The sequence below is a fragment of the Bufo bufo genome, chromosome 3 (genome assembly GCF_905171765.1).
Source record: "Bufo bufo chromosome 3, aBufBuf1.1, whole genome shotgun sequence".
Classification (NCBI taxonomy): domain Eukaryota; kingdom Metazoa; phylum Chordata; class Amphibia; order Anura; family Bufonidae; genus Bufo; species Bufo bufo.
In genome coordinates, this window is record NC_053391.1 from 90,910,106 (window position 1) to 90,928,968 (window position 18,863).

At 42.4% G+C, this 18,863-nt stretch overlaps 1 protein-coding gene across 2 annotated transcripts in view; it reads right to left on the reverse strand.

The window, feature by feature from the left end:
• Positions 1-2,098, reverse strand: part of ACE2 (angiotensin converting enzyme 2) — a 129,573-nt gene extending 127,475 nt beyond the window's left edge. The window contains exons 1-2 of one of the 2 annotated variants that reach the window (XM_040423317.1): positions 2,035-2,098; positions 1,465-1,756 (exon numbers count right to left, since the gene is read on the reverse strand). In XM_040423317.1, the coding sequence (XP_040279251.1) occupies positions 1,465-1,650 (186 nt within the window). In that variant the 5' untranslated portion in view covers positions 1,651-1,756; positions 2,035-2,098. Of the gene's footprint in view, positions 1-1,464 lie in introns of both variants that reach the window. The other variant, XM_040423316.1, reaches the window with a different exon arrangement.
• Between the last annotated feature and the right edge of the window lie 16,765 nt (positions 2,099-18,863).

The window sequence follows — 18,863 nt, forward strand, 5'->3', positions numbered from 1 at the left end:
TGTAACCTGCTAGTCACTAGACTGATAGATGAGCTATCAACTCTGCTGACATGTCTGTTGTGGTAAACTCTTACATTCCACATAAAATCTCTGTGTGGACGAGGCCTATCTGACAATTGGGAGCTACCATTCCCCTTGTCAATAGGATAGCACAGAAAGGTGATGTTGACTAATGCCAAGGTGTGGCAGATTGGCCATAATGAAAAGGGTGTCAAGTTTAAGGAACCGCAGCGGGCTTATAATATACTTAAAGGGGTTATCCAACCCCTACAATGACCCACCAAAGACTAGGTACCTCATATTGATTATACTTACTCCGCTCCATCCACTATACACAATGGATGGAGTGTAGTTCTGGTGTTCTAGTACTGGTTCTGGTTACTTCGTCACGAAGCACATTTCTTTGTAAGTAGTGGGTGCAATGACAAGGAGCGGCGACTGCGCCGTCACCCATCATTGTACTCCTCAGATGCCGCGTTCATAGCTGATCCCGGCATCTGACATTGATATTACAGCGTATCATAATTTTTTAAAAATAAAATCCTACTTACCTCAATAATTTGATTGCGAAGAGCCGGCCGCTGCCATCTTGATTAAAGGTCTATTGTGAAATCTCACACGGCCCTTGATGATGTCATCAAGTCGGCCGGCGTGGTGACTTCATACGTCACCGCGCACAGGATTTCGTGCAAGATATTCAATCAAGATGGCGGCTGCCGTATCTTCGCGCTCAAACGGATGAGGTAAGTATGATTTTTTATTTTTTTTTCCACCATACAGGGAAAATCGATTCGCTACCACAAAGCACGAGGCAATTCAGCTTCACGGCGAATTTAATTTTCCCTGAAATTTTGATTGAATTCCACTTTGTGAAGTTCGCTTCGCTCAACACTTGATGGCACATCCTGAGGATAAGTTATCAGTATAAAAGGACCACAAAATCCCATTAATGTGCTGCACATGTATGAATCAGACATCATATAATAATACTATCCAAGAGTGCTTGCCTCAGACCTCATTCACACTGCTGCATCCGTTTTACAGTCCGCAAACACCGGATCTGCAAAATGCAGATACTAGTTGTGTGCATCCGGCACTTTCCGCAAACCCCAATGTCGAAATTCCTATTTTTGTCTGCAAAACGGACAAGAATAGGACATAGGTATCATTTGAACCACTGCCGCACGGATCTGGACAGCACACTGATCCATGTGCTGTCCACATTTTTTGCAGCCCTATAGAAATGAATGGGTCCGCATGTGATCCACAAAAAAATACGATAGGATGGGGCCAACGACCAAAAATACAGTCGTCTGTAGGTGAAGTTGATTACACAATGTCTAAAAGTAATTTTTCTAGATACATGTATCACTGAACATAAATAACATACATTGTATACTGTAAATACTGAAATAAACTTAGGCATAAAAAAGTACAATCACTGCTTACTAGACGTTTACATACCATGTTCTGGACATTCTCATCACTGATATTTGTATTGTATTCCCATTGTGCTAAAGCATATTGATGATATAGTGCTTCTGCTTCATTTTGAAACTGCTTTAAATATGCATCAGCATCACTGGTTACGTCTTGGGTTGAGGGGCTAATGAGGGTCACTGTGCAGAGGAGCCAGAGGAACCCCGACATCCTTCTTCTTGAGTTGAGATTCCCCTCTACTGGTTCAAGCTCCTTTCGCTCAGTATGGAAAATCAGTCTCTGTCTTCAGCCTTTGCACCATGCTGCTAAAGGTTTCCTAGAGCAATTCAGGAAGTGTCAGGATACAACGCTTTATTACTCTGATACTGATCACTGTATTTCTTATCACTGGCTGGTGGTAAAGCAGGACAGAATATTGTATTTTAGAAGGAGAGACCTATTGACGAAGTAAAGGGAGGCTGCTTTGTGTTTGCCTGACTTGATAGCAGTTAACTATTAAATAGAAACATTTTGTGGAAAGTTGACAGCAAAAAAAGCCAAAGTATTAATTAAAATCTCTTGTTTACTCTGCTGCATGATGAATCAGGTACTCACTTCTATCCAAAATGCCAAAGTAATCAGACATTGTCAATGTATTGGCCCCAGGTTATTTCTCTAAAGATTGTAGTTTCCAGAGAAATCAGCGAACATATTTCGGATGTGAATCAGTCACTGAGTGTAATCTGTCCTCATACAGCATTGCTTTGGCAGCTATACGCTGGGCCAAAAGTATGCAAGATATAAAATGTCAGGGTCACAGAACCTCCCCTCTTCCGCCCCAGCTCCAGGCTTAATGTTATCCAGTAATCCAACTTTTCCTAAGGATAAGAAGATTTGAGAAATACAAAAAAAAGTGCTACTTTTTCCAGTTTACGACATTTACGTATATGCCAAATGTCTCCTATTTTAGTCTGTAGAAAATAATGTCACAGCCTGTAGAGATGTTAAAATGAGGCTGCGTTGACAACTGCAACCAGCTGATTGGACTGCCTGACCCAGCACAAATGTCGACTGTCGGCTGGACCAAAAACCCGGCCTTTTTTAATTGTTTACGTACTTTTATTTTCATTTTGGGGAAAGGGAGGTGATTTTAATTTTTTATATATATTTTTATATATTTATTTATATTTGTAAAAACTTTTTTTTTTTACAGTTTTTTATAGTTCACATAGGGAGCTATAACAATAACAATCAATCATCAGATTGCTATTCTCATAGATTCCAATGCATTAGCACTGGAGTCTATCAGGATTTTACTATGTTCCTATGTTTCTAATGTGTGGCAGCCTTGTATTATTGGGGAATACAGAGGCGGTCACACACACACTCAAAACAAAATATTCAAAACATCTCAGTTTATTCAGTATTGGGTATGAACGCCAGGTACAGAAACACACACACTTATATAGTTGTCTGAGGAATGTCCTGCCACACTGCACACAAATCATCAAGATCAGCTGCCAGCATCTCTCTTTGCAATTGCCGCCCTATGACGTCCCAGATGTGCTCTATGGGAGACAAGTCCAGAGACGCTGCAGGCCATGGTAGCACATTTAGGCCATGCAGCCTGCTCACAGTAGCACAAGCAACATATGGCCTGGCACTGTTCTGTTAAGAAACAGTTTCTGGGACACTTTGGAGAAATTGCTGTACAACTGCTTCCATGACCAAATCAATGTAATGCAGAGCACCTCCATTCCAGCCTCCATTGCTGTCTTACTGTGCACCATGATAGCCTCTGAGAGCAGTGGCGGTCAATGGAACACCTATAGCTGGACATCTGGCTTATAGCCCAATGTCATGCAAATATACCTTAATCCACTTCAAAAAAACTTTGCTTTCAATCTGGCATTTATGCCCCTACCACATGCCACAGATTGTAGCTAGGTGCTTGAAGATTTGGCCCTTTGCAGATCTTAACGACACCTGCTACTTTCCCAATTTCCATAACCTTACAGCTTGTCCTTCTTGGTGTTGCAATTTCAATGTTGAGGAGTGTGTCATAGAGACATATCAAAAATTTTGGTCTGAGTGCTGAAACCCTCACTGATCCCTAGAATGAAGAAAGAAAAGCACTTGCGTATGGATCTCTCGCTTCTCATAGAAGAGGACAGCCCGACACCCGGCACTACCAACGATAAAAGTTTCAGTCAGGTACCAGAATCTGTATAGTGGACAGAACCCGAAGGCTGGAAGTGAATAGGAGCTACAGTATAGATGGAGCCTTCTGTCCACTGTATAGTTTAAGGCACTGGCAGGTGGCTGAAACCGTTGATCTTGAGGGTGCTGGACCCCCATAGATTGGATATTGATGACCTATCCTGATGATAGGTCAAGAATATCTAAGTCCCAAAAAATACCTTTAAGACAGATGTGAACAGAGTCTAACTTACAGATGAATAACAGACATGGAGAAAAGTCTAGTATGAGTATGCTTAAGTATATATGTATGCAGGTGACTTTCTGATCATGGTTTCAATGGCAGTATTTCTAAAACTGCACAGTTTTTGAACTGTTTGCGTGCTGCTGTGGTGAAAGTGTATAGTGAGTGGACAAATGGCACCATTGCAAATAAGTGATATGGAAACTGAAGAGAACCACGTGCCATTGATGTAGGAGGTAAACATCAGCTACGAAGTTGCGCAAGGGTGGACCAACATGCTACAGTGGAGCAGTTCATCCCCAAGATAAAACAAGGGGCTACCAGAAATGTCGAAAACAACAGTTCAGTGAACCCTACTGCCTATGGCGCTCCGAAGCAGATGAATGATCACTGCACCTTAGCTGCCAAAGTTGCATTGGGAGAAAAGGCCTCAATTTTTTAGAACTGTCCCCATACTAAAGAAAAATGCTGCATGTAAATGTGGTTAACGAGCTCCGATCCACATGCTATCATCAATCGGCGCTTGTTACTGAGCAGAATATATGTCTGCTTAAAAGACCCTGAGTCATGTTCACTCTTCTACATCTTCAACATTGCACCTCAAGTTAGAGATAATTTATTGTTTTAAACTGGAACATTACATTAGACTTGTCAAGCTTAATTACCCTTCCTTCTCTGTAATGTACAATGGACCAAACATTGCAGCCTGCATATCTCTGTTAGGAGGTTTAATGATGAGCTGTATCAGCTTTAATTTGAGGGTATTTACATACAAATCAGGCGAACAGTGTAGGAATTACAACAGTTTGCATATGTGCCTCCCACTTGTTAAGGGACCAAAAGTAATGGGACAGAATAGTAATCATAAATCAGACTTTCACTTTTTAATACTTGGTTGCAAATCCTGTGCAGTCAATTATAGCCTGAAGTCTGGAACACATAGACATCACCAGACGCTGGGTTTCATCCCTGGTGATGCTCTGCCAGGCCTCTACTTAACTGTCTTTAGTTCCTGCTTGTTCTTGGGGCATTTTCCCTCAGTTTTGTCTTCAGCAAGTGAAATGCATGCTCAATCGGATTCAGGTCAGGTGATTGACTTGGCCATTGCATAACATTCCACTTCTTTCCCTCCCAAAAACTCTTTGGTTGCTTTTGCAGTATGCTTTGGGTCATTGTCCATCTGCACTGTGAAGTGCCATCCAATGAGTTCTGAAGCATTTGGCTGAATATGAGCAGATAATATTGCCCGAAACACTTCAGAATTCATCCTGCTGCTTTTGTCAGCAGCCACATCATCAATAAATACAAGAGAGCCAGTTCCATTGGCAGCCATACATGCCCACGCCATGACACTACCACTACCATGCTTCACTGATGAGGTGGTATGCTTAGATCATGAGCAGTTCCTTTCCTTCTACATACTCTTCTCTTCCCATCACTCTGGTGCAAGTTGATCTTGGTCTCATCTGTCCATAGGATGTTGTTCAAGAACTGTGAAGGCTTTTTTAGATGTTGTTTGGCAAACTCTAATCTGGCCTTCTTGTTTTTGAGGCTCACCAATGGTTTACATCTTGAGGTGAACCCTCTGTATTCACTCTGGTGAAGTCTTCTCTTGATTGTTGACTTTGACACACATACATCTACCTCCTGGAGAGTGTTCTTGATCTGGCCAACTGTTGTGAAGGGTGTTTTCTTCACCAGGGAAAGAATTCTTCGGTCATCCACCACAGTTGTTTTCCGTGGTCTTCCAGGTCTTTTGGTGTTGCTGAGCTCACTTTTTAAGAATGTTCCAAACCTCCTAATGTTTTTGTTATCTCTCTGATGGGTTTGTTTTGTTTTTCAGCCTAATGATGGCTTGCTTCACTGATAGTGACAGCTCTTTGGATCTCATCTTGAGAGTTCACAGCAACAGATTCCAAATGCAAATAGCACACTTGAAATGAACTCTGGACCTTTTATCTGCTCATTGTAATTGGGATAATGAGGGAATAACACACACCTGGCCATGGAACAGCTGAGAAGCCAATTGTCCCATTACTTTTGGTCCCTTAACAAGTGGGAGGCACATATGCAAACTGTTGTAATTCCTACACTGTTCACCTGGAATTGGATGTAAATACCCTCAAATTAAAGCTGACAGTCTGCAGTTAAAGCACATCTTGTTCATTTCATTTCAAATACATTGTGGTGGTGTATAGAGCCAAAAATGTTAGAATTGTGGTGGTGTCCCAATATTTATGGACCTGACTGTATCTTGACTTGCGGACAGACAAAAAGTGCTGCGTGTAGTATTTTATGTCCGGCCAAAAGCTGGCATATATGCCGGATACAGTGACTGATACAGTGCCGAAGTTCACAACGCAGATGTAAACCCCGGCTTTACTTTATTGATCTGACAATCTGGCCCGTCATTATTCTAGTTTCCAACATTCTCCATCTGTGATGTTAAATCTTATTGTGTGGTTATAAAGACTGAAAGGAAAAAGAGAATAAATTCTAATCTAATCCAGCACGTTGCCGTGTGACAGCGATCTGTAATTTACCTTTGAGTCACATAATAAGCTAGGTCTAATTATTGCATCTATACTGCTCAGTCCTATCATATGCTGCAGTAAAATGTGTGCAATACTTTTTATGATTGTTATGAAAGAAGATAACTTGAAGGAAAATATGAATACTGTTATATAAACCTCCCTAATTGCTCTTGTATAAATGCAGATATAAATGAACCTGCTCCTAGAACAGGATGCTATACAGATAACATCATTTTTGAAGGGGCACAAAGAGAAGAATGGGAAGAGGTCCACCCTCTGACCGACTCTGCTGCCCTCTGATGCTATGAACAGCGCCCTCTATTAGTTAATATAAAGCAGTTCCGGCCTGTCAATGCATTACACAAAACATGGGCGTACACTTTGATCAATGTAGTTTGGACCCAATGGTTTCAGCTAGACCGGCATAGCACTGTGCCCCTTTGTTTATGTTCAGATCTGCTTGAAGTCTATGCACTTTCTATAAATCTGTGCACTACTTACTTAGAGGGGCGAGCAGAGCCAAACAGAAATGGAGGGGGGCTAATCATTCGACTGAGTGTTTCTGACTAGAGATGAGTGAAGTTCTCAAAACTTTGATTCAGCTGCTTCGTCGAATTTCACAATTTTTTTTGCTGCGTGATGAATTGCTTCATCATGAATAACATTTCTTTTTGAGTAGCGGGCGCAATGATAGGGAATGGTGATAGGGCCCCACCCCCTCGTCATCGAACCCCTCAGGTGCCAGGGGTTTTTCTGTTTAAAATGTTTTTTTTAAATACTCACCTCATCCATTTGATCATGAAGAGACATCTTGCTTGAAGATCCAGCACGAAATCTCGCACGGTGTGTGATTACATCATCACGCTGGCCGGCTTTTTGACATACGTCACCACATACGAGATTTCACCCTGGATCTTCAAGCAAGATAGCTGCGAAGGACGCTTTGTGCAGAAATGGATGAGGAAAGATTTTTTTTTTGCTTTACCACCATTTTAGGGAAAATTGACTCGTTACCACGAAGCACGAGGAAATTCGGATTCGCGGCCAATCGAATTTTCCCTGAAATTCAGAGCGAAGTCCACTTTGTGAACTTTAATTCGCTCAACACTACTTCTGACCCTTGTCTAAGCAATCAGTGGGGTTCTCAGAACCTGGGCTTCCACTAAGCAAAACGGACGCGTCAGAGTATCGCCAAAGCAACTGGACTTTTTGTAATTTTTTTCTTGAAGATGTTTCATAAGTCACCTGACTGGTTTTCTCAACTAGAAAGGCTTGTAAGAGAAATCTCCAGCATTAAATACTGGTGACTCGTGATTCTGTCATGGAGCTAAGAAGTTGACTGCATTGTGTTACAGCGGCTGCTGTGCGCCGCTGTCCCCCTGCTTCCAGCCGCAGTCCCAGGCGCCGTGTTTAGAGGTGATCTGCTGCCAGTGTTTCCTTTCAGCCCTGGCCACAGCATGCTTGCTGTTTGTTTCCTGCAGCATTTCCTTGACCGGCGCGCGTCACTTCCTGTGCTTTATGGGTTGGATCATGTGACCTCGCTGACCAATCCTAGCCCTTCTGCACATATATAAGTGCCTCAGCCCCCTTCCCAGATGCCTCAGTGTCAAAGTTCTTGTGTCCTGTTAAGGTTTCTGATATCTGCTTGTGTTCCTGACTTGTGCTTGTATTCCTAGACTCTGCTACATGTTTGATCCCTGCCTGCTTGCCTTGACTCACCTGTTGCCGACCGGATTGCCTGACCTGTACCTGTGCCGTCTGCCCTGACCTGTTGCCTGTTTGACTTCGCCTCTGCCTCATCCTTCGGTCCTGCACTGTTGCTCCTGGTTATGACTCAGCCTGCTGACAACGCCTGTACCTCTGGTACCTCCTGGTCCGCCTGGACCAGCTGCCTCATGTGCCAATCCTCCTCAAGAGGTAGCTACCTGGTGTTCCCCTCGGGAAAGTCTATCCCCACCATCAGGGGTACTGTGAAGATCGAGGGGTTCACTTAGACAATGCCCTTAGAGGAGGTAGGACACGTGGCACAGTGGGTTCACACCCGCTGGTTCGTGACACATTGGCATGACTAATGCTATTAAGTGTGATTAAACTACCTTGAGAGAGTCGTTGGAACAGTATTGTTAGTGGAAGACAATAGATGTCGCACCTCCACGTCTATTCAAGCTCGTTTTCTCCAATTTAACATAAATAGTTTATTTTGCAACTCTATTGAACCAGTCTTCCTCTGTATCTAAAATGCCAATATCACTGTCATCAAACAAGTGTCCTCTGTCATTGTGATGTAGGTACACGCCTGAGTCCTGACCACAAGTGTTGGCTCTTCTGTGCTGGACCATAGCCTGGCGTAGCTACTGTTTTGTTTCTCCAATGTACAGTTATTGCCACTCTTCACTGTACTGGACTGCATGCACAATACTGCTCTTCTTGTGTTGAGTTTTTCAGATAATGATAGGTACCCTGTTAGTTATTGATGAGATGGGCCAACCCCTTTAGAGGGAATATGTTGTATCATTCAATTCAACATATAATCAGTGTATAGTAAGCAATTATGCTCCTCAATTGACAGGCACATGAAGCCTGAGTTTTATCACTTTATTATATATAGTACATGTCTAAGAAGGTGATTTGAAGCTTTGTATCAGGAAAACTGAGCTCTTAACCATAAGGCTACTTTCACACTAGTGTTTTTTGCGGATCCGTCATGGATCTGCAAAAACGCTTCCGTTACAATAATACAACTGCATGCATCCGTCATGAACGGATCTGGTTGTATTATGTCTATTGAAAGTCAATGGGGGACGAATCCGTTTTCTATTGTGTCAGAGAAAACGGATCCGTCCCTATTGACTTACATTGTATACCACACGCACCACACGCTTGCAGCGTTTTTCTGTCCGCGATGGGGACGCAACCAAACGGAACGTAATGCATTTTGGTGCATTCTGTTTCATTCAGTTTTGTCCCCATTGACAATGAATGGGGACAAAACTGAAGCGTTTTCTTCCGCTATTCAGATCCTATGACTGATCTCAATAGCGGAATTGAGAACGCTAGTGTTAAAGTAGCCTAAATTTATTTTGAGAATTTAATCAGCACAATATTTAAGCTACAAAATTCACCCATTCTCCTCCTATTAGTACAGTAAAATGGAAGTTAGGGTCCAATGGAATTTCTACTATCTCACCAATCAAATTCAATTACGTATCTATAAGTCTATTAGACACAAGCAAAAAAAATAAAAAATAAAATGCTAATATATTTATAGAAACCATAATGCAAGCAACACAGTATATAGCCAGTGCATGGAAGAGTGTGATTTATTGCTCTAATATTTTTACTGAGAATATGGTTTATTCATGTGACTTGTTCAGTATATGACTTCTTTCACATGTTATCATAAGTATCTCCGATCATCGCTGCTGGCAGTAATATTGACTTCTGCCTCATTTCATTCAACCTACTTCTTACAAAGTACATAAACCAGTAGTGCTTGCTCCGCCATGATGAGGGTCAAAGAACATCACAGCATACTCTACTTTACTGCTATATAGAGCCACACTTAGTATACAGTAATTAAAGCAACATCTGCCCCGATGACAGGAATACAAAGTTCACAGCAGGCAATTCACATGTAAAGTGCTGACTGTTGCCTGCATTAGTGGACGGTTATACAAATACATACTGTCTCTGATTGGAGATAAAATACTCAAGCTATCTGAAAGCTAAAGGGGTCTTCCAGCTTATATGAAAACATCCCCAGTGCCCCTAAATTTATTAAAGGGCATCTGTCAGCAGATTTGTACCTATGACACTGGCTGACCTGTTACATGTGCGCTTGGCAGCTGAAGACATCTGTGTTGGTCCCATGTTCATATGTGCCCACATTGCTGAGAAAAATGATGTTTTAATACATGCAAATAAGGCTCTAGGAGCAACGGGGGCGATGTTATTACAACAACAACGGAACATTTGTAAAGCGCTTTTCTCCCATAGGACTCAAAGCGCATAAGCTTGTCTCAGATCGGTACATAGTGATATGTACAGGGGGGAAAAAGTAATGTGATCGTAAATGCCAGGCTAAACAGGTGGCTTTTCAGTTTTAATTTAAATGTGTCCAGGGTTGGAGCTGTCTTGATTGCGTTTGGCAGGGCATTCCACAAGACAGGGGCAGCATGACAGAAAGCTCTGGCTCCAAAGGTTTTTAGTTGAATTCTGGGGGTGGTCAAGTTATTGGATCCTTCTGATCTGAGGTTGTGTGAGGTGTGACACAGATGAAACAAAACCTTCAGGTCGTGTAGGGATTTGAATGTTAGCATGCCAATTTTGAAAAGGATTCTCCATTTTATGGGTAACCAGTGTAGTGAGCGGAGGATTGGTGTTATGTGACAGTGGCGGGGTTGGCTTGTTAACAGTCTTGCGGCAGCATTCTGTACTAGCTGCAGGCGGTGTAGGTCTTTATTAAGAAGGCCTACATCGAGGGCATTGCAATAGTCCAGCCGGGATGTGATGAAGGCGTGAACTAGGGTCGGAAGATCTTCTGAAGGAATGAGGTGCTTAATTTTTTTTAAATATTCCTTAGGTGAAAAAAAGGAGCTGAAATTTGGTTCCTAAGGTTTAACTCCTTATCCATCAGTAAACCCAAGCTGCGCACAGTGTTGGAGCTAGTAAGGTCTGAGTTGTGAGTTGTGGCATCCATTATGAGGCTCTGCATAGGTTTTCGGTGTTGTAGATTTGATAGCAGACAGAATAGATGAGACTTTGTCTGTGAAGAAGAGGGGACATTTCTCACATAGGTCCTTAGAGGATGTTATGTTGGGATTCCAGCACGATGGATTGCATAGCCTGTCATGGGACCAGGCCATTTTTAGCAAATCTAACTTTAAAACACTTTTACTTATCCAGGCCATTCTGAGATTGTTTTCTCGTCACATATTGTACTTTATAACAGTGGTAAAATTTAGTCAAAAAATGTCATTTTTATTTATGAAAAAATACAAAATTTACCAAAAATTTGCAAATTTGCAAATTTCTATTTCTCTACATTTATTATAGATAGTAATACCTGCAAAAATTGTTATTACCTTACATTCCCCATATGTCTACTTCATGTTTGAATCATTTTGAAAATTACATTTTACTTTTTTGGGACGTTAGAAGGCTTAGAAGTTTAGAAGCAAATCTTAAAAGTTTTAAGAACATTTCCAAACCCCAATTTTTTCAGGACCAGTTCAGTTATAAAGTCACTTTCTGGGGCTTACATATTAGAAGCCACCCATATATCACCCAAATTTAGAAACTGCACCACTCAGGCTATTCAATACTGATTTTACAAACTTTGTTAACCCTTTAGGTACCCCACGAGTATTAGAAAATATATGTATAAAGAGGAACGCTAAAACAAAATAACAATTCTTTATTATTATAATGCTAGAATAAGATAAGGGGGTAAATACCCACACAACAGCTGACAGCTGAATGAGAAAATAAAATATCACATACTACTGACGCCACTAAGAGAGGGGTGTATGTATGACAATGGTGTGACAGGTGGGTCCCACAAACTAGAGCCACCAACACTAAGGGGCTAACCACCATCTGGTCATGTAACTGAACCAAAGTGGGGAAATTTAAAGCAGGATAACTAGCACAAAGGACTGTAGTGCTAGAAATCCCAACACTTGCAGTGACTGGCAGCGCACATAACCATCACTACACTGAATAAATTAAGGTGCTGGACTGGGGCACAGAAGAGAGCCACTGTATTGACTGGTATGCCAACAACCACCGACTCTCCGGCCACCGCCGCGTATAGTATTTCCGTGCACCAAAGTTCACTTCATCAGGAGCAGAGTGCACCATAGCTTAAGCCCGTAACCTCTGGTGTGAGGTATCCCTTGAAGCTAAAGCAAAGGACAGATGTAGGATAACCTGCCTATAGCCAAATACCTCTAGTGTGAGGCACGGCGTGATAGCTGGACCCTACACCCCTGCCTAAGCTGTCCACCTGTAAACTGAGGGGCAGCATGCTGGTGTGCAACACAATCGGCGCTATGATGGCCGCAAAGCGGCTCGCAGGACGCCGAAATTAAAAGGGCAATAACCCCGCCCCGCCGGACACGCCCCCGCACTGACAACCAAACCAGCCAGGAGGCAGGGCTAGGGAACACCCATTAGCAGACAGGTGGGCGGAACAAAGTTAGTCCCGGGGAAAGCGCAAATGCGCCGACAGTATAAGGAGAACTACAAGGCGGCTCTGCATAAACATAACATCGGAGTATCAATCTGTAGAATAAGGCCAGTGGAGAGGGAATAGATACAGGTTAATGCATATTAGTACCCCTAACTAATGGAGTACAAGACAGATGGAGCTGAATAGAATCATGCATTCTATAAGATTACAAAAGTCACGGCAGAGTTAACATATATGGGGCAAGATACAAGCATTAAATAAACGGCACAAACGAGATGGCATCATTAAGGCCGAAAGGTTTGATGGTATTTAATCTAAAGATCCACCGCGCTTCTTTCTGCAAGAGGATGCGGTCACAATCACCGCCCCTTGATGTCATTTTTACAAGATCAATCCCCTGAAATTTAACAGAGGACCCTCTCCCGCTGTGACATTCATGCACATGACGTGCAATCGGTGATATTGGCGACATGCTCACCAATACGTTGCCTGAGCTCCCTAATAGTCTTACCGACATATTTAATGCCACAAATTCATGTCATCAAATAAATCACACCACCTGACTTACAGTTGAAAAAGGACCTAATAAAATAGGTTTTGTCAGATGTGCTGTCGGTAAAACTTTTGGTCTTGTCAATATAACCACAGAACTTACAGGATCCACATGGGAACGTACCTGTAAGAGAACTGCGCAACCAGGACTGTTGTTTTGGATTTTGATATAGACTATGTGTCAACATATCACGTAGGTTATTGCTGCGTCGGTAGATAATTGTTGGTCTGGACGGAATCATACTGCCAATATCTGGGTCAGATTTAAGTATGTCCCAATAGTCACTGAGGACTTGGCGCACAGCCTCATGTGCACTGTCATAAGTACCAATAATTCTGACAGTGTTTTCACCGACATCCCTATTTCTTGGGGACAACATAAGATCCCTATTAGCGCTTAGCCTGTCTCAATATTTGCTGTGGATAACCACGCCGTCGGAATCTATGTTGTAATTCTTTCGCAGCCACCTTGAAATCGCCTAGTTGAGAACAATTCCTCCTCACCCTCAAATATTGTCCCTTCGGGATCCCTCTTTTTAAGGCCAAAGGGTGCCCACTCTCCCATTTTAACAAATTGTTAGTGGCCGTGGGTTTCCTAAAAACATTAGTAATAATTTGGCCAGACAAAGAGCGCCACAACGTCCAGACTGGCTAACTGTACACCCTTATCATAATGGATACCGTTCAAACGTCCCAATACCTCCATAGTGTCCCTGACATATGAGGGCAAACTGATGACAAATGGGCGTAGGACAGTATCCACATATGTGCTGATGCTAGCGGTGAGACAGTTAGTCCCAGACACTATCCGCCTGCCTTTTAGGGGATCACATCCCTTGTGAATTTTGGGAAGACAATAAAAGGCGGCCTTGACTGGGGGTGCAGGTAAGAGAACAGCTAGTTCGGTTTTGTCAATTAATTTGTTCTCTAGGGCTCTATTTAAAATGCAGGATAGTTCAGTCTTAAACGATGGTGTAGGGTCAGATGGAAGTTGTTCATACGTTAGTTTATCCCTGAGCACTCTCATACACATATTGTGATACTGCTCGTGCCCAAGAACAACAATATTTCCACCTTTATCTGAAGGTTTAATAACCAAGTCCTTGTCCTGCTGGAGTATCCAGAGAGCATCTCTCTCCTGCCTACTTAAATTATCCACACTGTACATATGGGAATCAAGCTGACGTAGCTTACTAGAAACCACAGATACAAATGTGTCAATAGGGGTACAGTCACTGAGAGGGGGCATCTTTGTGGATGGCAATCTTAAGTCTGTAAAGGGACAGTCCCCAGGCGCACGTTGACCTTCAGCAAAGAGGTCAGCCAGTAGTTGGACGTCAGGCATATCAGATGTCTCAATCCCTAATTCCTCACATTTTCTACGGTCATGGATGACAAAAAACCTGCGCCATTTCAATTTCCGCGCAAAAAGATGTAAATCTTTCACCCACCCGAAGCAGTCGAACCTCCGCATAGGAACAAAGGAGAGGCCCTTCTGCAAAACCTGTGTTTCATTTACAGTGAGAATACGGGAGGATAAATTAATGATCTGAAGGTCATCCTTATTAGTAATGGCAGGAGTACAGGATGTCATTATGGACGACTGGGAAGAGGTCACTGTTTGTTCCGGAGCAGGTATTGCGATACAGGAGGGGTTTTGTCTAAAAAAATAACTCTGTTACTATAACCTCTACTTCCTCGTCCTCGTCTACCCTGGCCCCTACTCCTACCACCATATGGCCTTCTGCTAGGCTGGGGACCTGTTCTTTTACCCCCAGCAGTCTCAAGCTCAGGTTCACTCTCCGAAGATGATATCTCTGTTTCTATCTCGAGGGCATCCAAATATTTAGTACTATAATCAAAGATCCTTCCCTCTTTAAAATCTTTGATGTCCCTGTTAAACAGAGTATGTTTCTTCTCTTTGAGCTGTGCTGTATATCTCTCTATGGAAGATTGAAGAAGCGATTCTTTCTTACTGAAATCAGTATGATTACTGAATTTTTTTGTTGATTCAATTGCTTCTTTTAATTCAATCTCCACAGAGGACAGCACACTTTTTTCCTCCTCTAAGAGGAGGTTCATTAACCTTAAGGAAGATTCCACAGATTCTTTCTCCCACTTTTTAAAAAAATCTGTGGACCTGAGCCAGGCTGCTGGTGTAATAGGGTTACACAAGCCACGGGGAACAATTTTATTCCCAATATAAGTATCCAAAGATTGGACCTCCCACCATGACCTCACAAAGTTTTTATAAATTCTAGTGACCTGCTTAAAGGCGGAGGAAATTGTAGTAGGCTGAGAGGAACAAGATATTTCTGGCTCTGAGAAAACCTCACTAGGGTCTCCCATCCACTGGGCAGTATTGATACTACCAGACAAAAAGCCTGCCATTCGCCGTGAAGTAAATAAACAATGGAAAAATAACGATAATGAATATGGGTATTGTAGTATACGTCCTCAGTAACACAATAGAAAATATATGTATAAAGAGGAACGCTAAAACAAAATAACTAAACTTTATTATTATAATGCTAGAATAAGATAAGGGGGTAAATACCCACACAACAGCTGACAGCTGAACGAGAAAATAAAATATTACTAAATAGTGGGACCTAACATACTACTGACGCCACTAAGAGAGGGGTGTATGTATGACAATGGTGTGACAGGTGGGTCCCACAAACTAGAGCCACCAACACTAAGGGACTAACCACCACCTGGTCATGTAACTGAACCAAAGTGGGGAAATTTAAAGCAGGATAACTAGCACAAAGGACTGTAGTGCTAGAAATCCCAACACTTGCAATGACTGGCAACGCACATAACCATCACTACACTGAATAAATTAAGGTGCTGGACTGGGGCACAGAAGAGAGCCGCTGTATTGACTGGTATGCCAACAACCACCGACTCTCCGGCCACCGCCATGTATAGTATTTGCTCAACGCGTTTCCGTGCACCAAAGTGCACCTTATCAGGAGCAGAGTGCACCATAGCTTAAGCCCGTAACCTCTGGTGTGCGGTATCACTTGAAGCTAAAGCAAAGGACAGATGTAGGATAACCTGCCTATAGCCGAATACCTCTAGTGTGAGGCACGGCGTGATAGCTGGACCCTACAACCCTGCCTAAGCCGTCCACCTCTAAACTGAGGGGCAGCGTGCTGGTGTGCAACACAATTGGCGCTATGATGGCCGCGAAGCGGCTCGCAAGATGCCGAAATTAAAAGGGCAATAACCCCGCCCTGCCGGACACGCCCCCGCACTGACAACCAATCCGGCCAGAAGGCACGGCTAGGGAACACCCATTAGCAAACAGGCGGGCGAACAAAGTTAGTCCCGGGGAAAGCGCAAATGCGCCGACAGTATAAGAAGAACTACAAGGCGGCTCTGCATAAACATAACATCGGAGTATCAATCTGTAGAATAAGGCCAGTGGAAAGGGAATAGATACAGGTTAATGCATATTAGTACCCCTAACTAACGGAGTACAAGACAGATGGAGCTGAATAGAATCATGCATTCTATAAGATTACAAAAGTCACGGCAGAGTTAACATATATGGGGCAAGATACAAGCATTAAATAAACGGCACAAACGAGATGGCATCATTAAGGCCGAAAGGTTTGATGGTATTTAATCTAAAGATCCACCGCGCTTCTTTCTGCAAGAGGATGCGGTCACAATCACCGCCCCTTGATGTCATTTTTACAAGATCAATCCCCTGAAATTGACTTACAGTTTAAAAATGACCTAATAAAATAGATTTTGTCAGATGTGCTGTCGGTAAAACTTTTGGTCTTGTCAATATAACCACACAACTCGGTAATTGTTGGCATACCAGTCAATACAGCAGCTCTCTTCTGTGCCCCAGTCCAGCACCTTAATTTATTCAGTGTAGTGATGGTTATGCGCGCTGCCAGTCATTGCAAGTGTTGTCCTTTGTGCTAGTTATCCTGCTTTAAATTACCCTATTTTGGTTCAGTTACATGACCAGATGGTGGTTAGCCCTTTAGTGTTGGTGGCTCTAGTTTGTGGGACCCACCTGTCACACCATTGTCATACATACAACCCTCTCTTAGTGGCGTCAGTAGTATGTTAGGTCCCACAATTTAGTGATATTTTATTTTCTCATTCAGCTGTCAGCTGTTGTGTGGGTATTTACCCCCTTATCTTATTCTAGCATTATAATAATAAAGTACTGAGGACGTATACTTCAATACCCATATTCATTATCGTTATTGCCCCACGAGTATTAAATGAAAATGGGAATGAAATTTGAGAATTTCATTTTTTTTTAGCAGATTTTACATTTTTATCTATTTTTTATGCAACACACCAAGGGTTAACAGTCAAACAAAACTCAAAATCTATTACCCTGATTCTGGAGTATACAGAAACACCCCATATGTGCTCAGAAAATGATGTATGGGCGCACAGCAGGCTTCAGAGTGGAAGGAGCACCATATGGCTTTTGGAGAGTGGATTTAGCTGGAATGGTAATTGGGAGCTATGTTGCATATAAAGACACCCTGAGGTGGCTCTGCAGTGGAAACCCCCAAAAAGTGACCCCATTCTGGAAACTAAACCCCTCAAGTAATATTTCAAGATGTGTAGTGAGAACTTTGACCTCAAAGGTGATTCATGGAATTGGCTGTGAAAATGAAAACATTTTTTCCAGGAAAATTGACTTTAGGCCCAAATTTTTCACTTTAACAAGGGGGAACTGGAGAAAATGCATGGCCTAATTTATTGCCCATTGTCTCCTGATTACAGCAATACCCCATATGTGCTTGTATACTGCTATATGGGTGTACCACAGGGGTCAGAAGGAAAGGAGCACCAAATGGCTTCAGTTAGGCAGATTTCACTGGAATAATTGATAGGCGCCATCTTGCAATTGAACACACCCTGAGGTGGCCCTAGAGTGAAAACCCCCAAAAAGTGACCCCATTCTGGAAACTACACCTCTCAAGAAATATATCAAGGTGTGTGGTGAGCACTTTGATACATCAGGCCTTTGACAGAATAAGGAAATGCTTGGCTGTGAAAATGAAAAATTTAAATTTTTTCCAGAAAAAGTTGCTTTACACCCACATTTTTTACTTTCCCAAGGGGTAACAGGACAAAATGCACCCCAAATTTTGTTCCCCATTTCCCCCCGAATACGCCAACACCCTATATGTGCTCAAAAAATAATGTATGGGTGCATGGAAGGGTTCAAAAGGGAAGTAGCGCCATAGGGCTTTTGGAGGACAGATTTTGCAAGATTGACTTTTGGGAGTTATGTCGCATATGAAGATACCCTGAGGTATCCCTAGAGTGGAAACCTCAAAAAAGTGACCCCATTCTGGAAATAAACCCCTCAAGGAATATTTCAAGATGTGTAGTGAGAACTTTGACCTCAAAGGTGATCCATAGAATTGGCTGTGAAAATGAAAAATAAAAAAATTTTTAAGAAAAATTTACTTTAGGCCCAAATTTTTTACTTTCACAAGGGGGAACTGGAGAAAATGCATGCCCTAATTTATTGTCCAGTTTCTCCTGATTACAGCAATACCCCATATGTGCTTGTATACTGCTATATGGGTGTACCACAGGGGTTAGAAGGAAAGGAGCACCAAATGGCTTCTGTTAGGCAGATTTCACCGAAATAATTGACAGGCGCCATCTTGCAATTGAACACACCCTGAAGTGGCCCTAGAGTGGAAACCCCCAAAAAGTT